Source organism: Eimeria mitis, genomic scaffold (genome assembly GCF_000499745.2).
Source record: "Eimeria mitis Houghton genomic scaffold, Emh_scaff6, whole genome shotgun sequence".
Lineage (NCBI taxonomy): Eukaryota > Apicomplexa > Conoidasida > Eucoccidiorida > Eimeriidae > Eimeria > Eimeria mitis.
Window position 1 is genome coordinate 51,659 of NW_013574225.1, and position 8,445 is coordinate 60,103.

The 8,445-nt window shown below is 47.8% G+C and overlaps 1 protein-coding gene across 1 annotated transcript; it reads left to right on the forward strand.

Moving 5' to 3' along the window:
- Positions 1–3,423: 3,423 nt before the first annotated feature.
- On the forward strand, positions 3,424–6,935 carry EMH_0088560 (uncharacterized protein; the record flags this gene model as incomplete). Its single annotated transcript, XM_013500884.1, has 3 exons — positions 3,424–6,156; positions 6,416–6,592; positions 6,708–6,935. 3 exons carry the CDS (start codon positions 3,424–3,426, stop codon positions 6,933–6,935), a joined length of 3,138 nt encoding a protein of 1,045 aa, XP_013356338.1.
- Positions 6,936–8,445: the final 1,510 nt, after the last annotated feature.

Genomic DNA, 8,445 nt, shown 5'->3' on the forward strand with positions numbered 1-8,445 from the left:
CGTTGTAAACTGCCATCTAAACGTCTATTTTCTATGGGAAACGTTTTAAAGATATTTAACTTTAACTGATTGGTAGGCTTGTAGCAGTCCACCATATTGATCCGACGGCTTTTTGTGGAAGATGAACATTTGATTTTTCAGCAACGAGCTAAGTATTACGCCTAACAGAGAAACGTTCACGGTCGTACGCATTGTAGGTGTGCTTGTTTGTGGTGCTTAAATTTCCCCTTCGGCACTGCTTTACGGAGATCTTAACGAAGCTCAACAACGGGGGGGAAGGGGGGGGGAAGATTTAGGCACTCGAGCAGAGACGCCGACACGGCGTCCTTCTAAAGAAAATGTAGACTGCGTCAATTATGGGACCCAGTCCTTCTTCTTACAGACGTTCGCGCTAATCTATGGGCCTACTTGTTTGATGTGTCAGCAGTTGAAGGCTGCGGACACTGAACGTCTGTGAGAAATTTGACATCCTTTTACTTGCATACAGGTGAATAAAGGGTTAACTAAGTGCTTAACCATTGCATATATAAGTAGAAAAAATGTTGCTTGGGTCCGCGCACATCTGGGTTTGCCTTTCGACAGATGGTGGAGCACGCAGTGCTGCACCTCGTGGGTACGGGATTTCAAGGTACATTGAAAATGCATTCCTAAAGGTCTAAGCTGGAACAGTTCATACTTCTCAGTGATTAGATTTAACGAAATCTGCTTTCTAGTCGCAAGGGCAGGGATGTAAGGGACTGAACTCGAGGCCTGAAGGGTCCGCAGTATCTAGGTCGAAACCGTGACCAAGATATGTTAAAGGAAACTACCACGATATCGAAGAAAACGCAAGTTGTGGAACAAAAGAGAGCTCTACGTCCTGTTTCAAAACTAGTTCTGCCTTGTCATTTTACCATAGGCGGCTCTAACCACGACGAGAACTGTCCAGGATCGTCTCCATGTTCCGCCGGACGGCTGTGTACAGCTAGCTATCCCGTGTCTCCACTCAAAATATTCCCAGCTGAAATACGCTTTCTCGACTGCTATCCTTGCACCATTCAATCGGCTGAACTCTACTTCCTCAAATGCTATTTAAATGTCCATGCATCAATGTGCTATTCGGATAATTACCTACTGCTTTATTGATACATTTTATTGTAGTGAGCTCCCTCCTATCTTCTCACGTACCACCTTACAAGCTAAACTACTCCTAGATATATTGAAAAAACAGTAGCCAGTAGCCCTTAACTCCCCAACTTAAAGGTTACGCTAACCACCACTGAGAACGCGGCACTACAGGCCCTCTCCTCTCCCCACCGGCGGTGGGCTTTGCGCGGCTGCGCTTCGAACGCTTGAACGCAGGAAGGGGTCTCAGTTGTTCTTTAGGAACAATCGTCACAAGTATTTGTGCTCATTGACCGCGTGGGTAATGCTCTTGAACCAAATGGATTTGAAGTCACACTGCTTGGGCTGGTTGGACCACCGAACAACATTTTCATTGTCAAAGCCTTGAAAACGCTTCGCCCGGCTCCGCAGGGGTTGTTGATTGTTTTGAACAGTAGAGTACCTTCAATGTAAATACTGTGAAGAGTTCGATACTCCCTTGGAGACCGCATTGACGTCCTCACGTACTCCATACTTTTGCAATCGTTCCGTGAAGCGGTCTGACGGTTCGTGTTAGTTTGGGTCTTTAACTTTATATGCGAGCCCCACCCGATGTGCGGTGTCACAAACGTCGGTCTTCAGAGGGAAAAGCCTTTCAACGTAAACGGGGGCCAACACTGGAAAAAGAGTGAGATTTATAGGGGGTCTCCTCGCGGTTTCATCTTGAATCATCTTCACTAGCGCTGCTTTACACTGGCCAGACAATATTGGGAAGGTGAAGACAAATTAGACGACTGCTGCAGGATGCTGTTTGTAGATTCATCCGGACTTCCTAGTCACGCCGTTCGTCTACTGAAGAAACGTCAAGAGATATGTGGTGAGCAAAAATAATACTTCCAGAAAAGGATTTGCTTCACTGCAGCAACGTACCCAGATAAAATTCACATAAGGGTTTTTGTCCTCAACACGGTTGAGTTTATACTTTTGTTTATGCTTCTCATGCGAATTACCACAGGGTGAGCATGATTCGGGCACTCTCTACTATTCTGCACGCTACAACACACGCAAAAATAGACGCAGTCGGTGATTGAGAAGCGAGCTGACATACCCTTTGGGTGAAGGGTTGGGTCGAAAATAAAGAGGTCATAATCCGTTTTCTAATCTAAACTCTGCCTGGCATTTGCCCCATCTTTAATTGCTGCCTTCGGCCACTTCGATATTTATGGTCCCTACATGTTATGTTGCTTCTGCACCCGTATTCCCGGGAAGGCCCTGTGCCCTATTGGCCAGTGCTATGATATGGCATACCAGAACCTAGAGATCCAGCATCGCGTATCGAACATCTTTTTAACGTCTACCTCCATATCGAGCTGTGGGAACTCCTTAACTCTGCGTGCAGAAGCCATATTTCAATGCACAACAGCAAACGGTGTAACCACTTCAACCCAGCGTTGCATCACAACATGTTTTTCATATGGGCATAAAGAGCCCCAAAAACCGCTGAGGTGCACGGAGGTGCAATATTTATAGAAAATTGCATCTGTCTGTCGACAGACACCGGTCAGCGTGCTTCCTCCCATTCGCCGTTTTGGAAAAGTGGGCATTCCCTGATTAGCCGTTAACCGTACGCTTTGGCTAAGTTGTGCATTTCTAGCCGATAAAGTCGCTCTCTGTGTACGACTGTGCATTATTGCATTTATATACGTCACATGCAATAGCAGAAAAAAGCATCATTTGCTGCACAGAGAAATCTAGCCCCCAATGTAAGTTGCCGTACTCGTTTAGTGTACGTTCTCCATACAGTTCACCGGTGGCAAGCAGTTGTTCACAGTGAACTGTATCTGCACTTCGTGCTGTAAACGTTGGAATTCGCACTAAAAATATACTACATAATCTGGTATGGTGCGTTTTTGCGTTGGAGCTCAGTTTAGGTTTTATACCTCACCACACTTCTGCGGAACTAGCGACACGACTACTGTCGAGGTGGGAGTAAATGGGGCTGGCATCCAAATGCACACCTTCGTGACGGCACCCGATTTACAAACTTGGTAATATCTGTTTGAACGACTTTTAAATTTTTCGTTTGCATTACAGTACGGAGAGAGTGTGGCGAACAGAAAGCTACAAAGGAAGGTGTGCGTTGCCTGGAGCCTTGGGAAAGCACTTTCCCCCCATTATGTCTTTTTTAACCAAGTGTTCAATAGGATAATCGAAAAATCGTTCAAACAGTTTCCTCACGTTTAATTCAGGTTTATCATGAAGACTCCAGTACAAGCAGTATTCTGCGCACGAGACTAAGTTGTGATATACGGTGTGTGCAAGAAGTGGGGAAGTAGCCCAATGGCCACCTCAAGCTCAGACTCCGACGCACCCCCGCATATCCCAGGGGATGAAAATCCTACTAAGTTCAGAATTCTCCGAAAGTCTTCGTTGCAGATCAGGGACAATGCTCGCTCGCATATCAACAAACCATATCCACCCATATCTGATACGTTATCCGCTGGCACGAGAGAAGTCCAACGTTTCAACCGCCAGCAGCCTATACCTGTTACAGAGGCAACCGGTAAACTGTATAAAGGGGATGCCAACGATGCAACTCGTAATCAGGAAGAATTATCCCTGGCGTTCTCGCTTGAAGATAGCAATTGTATACTGCGGGCCACTCCTGAGTGGCTGGAGTTTCAACTCGACGGCAGTGACCCTTCCTCGTTGCAAGCTGTGACGCCGTTGCGACAAGAAGTTGTATTGCAAAACGTCAGTAACTATACTGTTTCATTTGTTGTGCTTCCCCCCACATCGAAGGCATTTTCTGTATCGTGTCCACAAAAAAAACTCTTCCTGTCTGCGGGAATGCAGCAACGAGTGCAAATTTCTTTCTCCCCTGATGTGTGCGCTCCCCAATCAGACTTCATTAAAGTTGTCGTTTCCGCTCATTCATTAGAAGATATGACAAGTGCTTGTAACAGGAAAGAGCGTGGAAAAGGCAGTCGATCCCAGGAATCGCTTTTTCTGAAGCGCATTCATCTACGGGCGGTAGTGCGTTGCAGAGTCAAAGAAGAAAATCTCGTTGCAACACCCATCATTGAGTCCAACGGAAAGCATGAGTGGCAAAAATACGAAGAATTTCTGCCATTCTCAATGATAACCTGTTTAGACTTTGGCTCCACTAAGGTGGGGGCGCTGAAACAACGGCGTCTCGTCCTACCTGCAGCTCTATGGACACCTGTAGAGTTTACAGTAGAACTAACAAAAAAGACTAATGCGTTTTCCGTGAAGCCGTTAAAAGGCATCATCGGCCCTCGGGATCATGTGAGTCTTTGGCTCCAGTTTGCCCCTCGCCTTTATGCCGAATATACAGAAAATTTACTGGTATTTCTCGGGCCCAACTCAAATCCCCATCAGGTTACACTTATAGGCAACGGTGTACCCTTACAGATTGAGGGACAGACTTGTAGAAGCTGCGAGGCCCTAGAGAGCCGTCCACAGTTGGATCCCTCGACAGGATGCGAGAACGACTGCTCCACAGCTAAGCAGGCCAAACAAATCAATTCTGCTCAACAGCTTGGAGAGTGCACAGATTGTTCGTTAAATGTGAACAATGAAGGGGATCAACTGAACCTAGAGACGTGCGAGGAGTTGCCGGCGAATGAATGCAGCCTTAACTTGACAGAGAATAGGACAAGGCACCCACCCATCCCTCACCGGCCAAAGCTTCCGTCGAACAGGCGCGAATCTGCTGCCAGGGGGGCAAACAACGTTGTTACTGCGACAAATGTTGCTAAACGCCTTGATAGCAGCAAGTACGGCGACAGTACTATTTCCAAACAGCACTTGGACGAACGGTGGGCTGATTTGGTGGCTGTTCTAAGAGCGCAGAAGCTAGGAACGCAAACGGTGAAGGGCGGTACCCTGCCATCTGATGGCGCTGTTCAGAAAATCCAGCTTAAGAGAGCAGAAGAGGTCCAACGGATGCTACGACTTCTGCAAGTTCAGGATAGAAACCGCTTCAGCTGTACATTTGCAGGCGCCCCTGTTGCTCCGTCTCGAATAACGACTCAGAACACTCCAGACTTTACCTCTAGCTCACAAGACAAAGGGACAACGCTACGACAGCAGTGGAGGAGTGAACTCACCATTCGGTTTCAACAAGCCGCAGCAGCAGTCGTTCTTCGTACAAGGATGGTGAAGCGTTTAGAGGCAATACGCTCGTGGATACGCTCCCACAGTTTGAGGGAAGAAACGGAGCAGGGACAACTTCAGGATAAATACAACCAAAACAACCAGTCCAAATGCCTAAGCTCCTCTCAACATAGGCAAGAAAAACATCTGGAAAAGCGATCTCCGCAGGCAGTTTCAACTCATGTTGACACAGCACAGCAATGCGAAAAGTCTATAAATGGCGTGTCCAAGTATCAAGGTAATGTCGCGCCTCCGTCATTAGGCGGAGCAGAAGCCTCAACGACCTGGAAATCTGTAGAAATTCCTGCAGGCGTACATGGACAAGATTCACGCATCTTTGGTGATGAGAGCAGGTGGAGAGTAAAGCTTGTTCCTCCGCGGTTGGTGTTATCTGCGGACGGCAACGGAGAGTGGGAGTGGCTAAACATACCGGGACCAGAATTCTGGGGGAAGGAGAATCTTAATGTCGCGGAGTTGTTTACCTGTATGCAGCATAATGCACCAATGTCACCATTATCCAAACGCGACGTTGATATTTTTCGTCTCAAGGAAGAAGACGTAGTAACCTGCACTGGAGGTTTAGAAGTCACGGACACGGATCTCCTCCAGTCTCTCCTAGAGGCAACTCCACCACTAATCGATGATAAGTCCTGGGTGAGAAGCATGCCAACTTCTAACCAGGCTTCAGATGACGGTAAAGCCTCGGCGACCATGAAGTCGAGCTGCCAAGGAATGAATGAAACTTTAAATAATGTTGCCCTTTTTCCGCCGGAGGACCCGAATGGCCTGGCCAAATTAGCTTGGCGTTTTGTTGCGTCGGTGGCGCCCTACTCAAGCGCCTGTATGCAATTGCCCCCTATTGTGGAGACGGACTTCGCGTATACATTCCTTCAGGTAAGCACTGGAGGTGGCTGAGAGTAAACTATATAGTTGTCGCGCAGCTAATGGTGATGGCTGTGCGGCAGCCTCTCAGCTCTGCAGTTGACCACATTACCAGCGGCTATTTCCTTCTGCCCCATCGGCCACACTGTCCCTGCACAGCATGCTTTCTGCAATACTATGCCTTACAATCCCCTGTGTTTCATTTAGTGTTAATCTTAATATATAGGGCCTGCTCACTTGAAAAATAGGGTGAGGGTACTGCATGTTTCAGGCAGCAAGTCAGGCGAAGGCAAACCATGCTGAAAATAATATACTGCCGCCTTTTGCGGAAATTCCCCCGCTCCGCTTCAACCTCTCCGAGCTGTCCTCTGTGGCAGCAGGGACAATTTGGCCACCCGGTGCGCACCAAAGGTCAATTCAAGCTTCCCCCGGCAATCTCGATGAGCAGGTATTTTCTTCTGTCTCCGGAACCCTTAGGAAGGCAAAAACTGCCAGTAGCTACCTTTTCTTGTCGGTGAAGGCTCATTGCCATGAAGGTGCCGGCGTCTGAGCCCGTGTTGCAGGGAGGCGAAAACAGGCGCGAATCAACCGGGATGAATGCTCTGGAACCTTCAGTAGAAAAGGAGACTCACGAGCTCGCCCTTGAGGAATGCGTTGATAGAGCAGAAGCTCTTAGAAGGGACAGCAAGGTTCTTACGAATATCTGGGGCCTCGCTAGGTGCGAACAACTGGAGCTCCTAAGTGGAATTAACAACACGCTGCCGCAGGAATTTCAGATCCCCTATTTGTGAGGGCTTGTGAAACTCCTGTCCTTAAACTGCGATTCAGACGTCCTCAGTGCTGTGTGTTGTTGGATATTCTGTTTGTTGTATGAACAAGAATCTGCACATGACTTGGAGCATACCTTTAGGGAAAACCTAAACCTGCACGTCTATCCATATACTCCTACCGACAGCTCGGCTCTCCATAGCAGTACACTTCGCTAAACAAAGTGTGTGTACCTAGCAACGGCTGTGTTGGGCTGTAATCAATCTTGAACGTTCGGGGGAGACGTGCGCTACGTGCTCCAGGATGCGTAATGGGGTTGATTAAACTACAGTAGCCCGCTTTTACCGCCATAACGGCGGGGCAAAGCTCAGTTTGGTTGTGTCCCTTGCGGGCTAATGCAGATGGACGTGGCGATAGACATTTACCACCGTGCAGGTCAAACGCCAATTTGAGAATTCACTGCTAGAATGCAGGGATTCAGTTTTGTGCTTTATACATGTTCGTTTCTCTTTTCTCCAGCTTTTTGAACCATTCACTGCCTGAAAAGAAGGCGATTAAACGGCTTTCTTTACGTAAAGTCCAAGTCCGTGAAGTTAGATCAATGGCTTCCGAAATATCGAAGCGACAGTGTGATATAGCTTCCAGTGAGGGTCTCCGCACTTCCGGGTCTTGGCATTTAAGATTGTTTGCTCCTTGCATGTATGAGGCAGATTGCATACTAATTGGCGTACACATTCACAATTCTGTCGCGCCGGTCAGCTACAGCCTACCTTGAAGCTGATCGTCCTCTCGCGCGCCATTCTAGCAACGTTTCCTTTCGCTGTAACTGCGCACTGCCCATTAGAGCGGGGGGCTCATCCTCGAGCTAAACGGCACTCGACCTTACTGGTGCGCTCTCTTCTAGTGAAGGGACCACGTTACCGAGCCTCGAACGTGGAGCTGGCACTTTGTGCCAGCAGACTTATGCTGCTAAGCCAGACTGTAGTGAATACTTCCAACAATAGCTGCAGCAATGGCGTACTCGTTGTGAAATGAGTGAGGCTTCTATGAAGAGTGAAAGTGTCTGTGAGTTCTTATTGATGTACTTTGAATATAAAATTGGTGAAAGCATTAAGCATTCTTTATGGAGTGACCATTGGTATGGTTATAGGAGAGGCTGGCTTGTGCCTTGGTGCAGAAGCTATTGCACCAGGCTACGCCGTCTCCTCTCCCAGCCCCAAAGGCCGCAGTGCGTGTTCTACTGGGGTTCAAAGAGAACAATTATCAGAGAGAGAGAATAAACTGAGAGAACTTATTTCCTTAACCTTTGTTACTCTGGTAGGTTTGTTCAGCATGATAGTTATTGCTTGCCAGCTCGCTATACTCAGCTGTGGGGTTCCAGGGATGCGCCCCACAGTCGCCCTTCAGAGATACAACCGAGCAATTCGTGTAGCTTATTGTGAATACCTGTACAAAAGAGAAGCACTCTAAGTTATCTTGACCAGATCTCAGCAATTGCATGAGGGAACTGAGGGCTCTCCCCCACTTCTCATC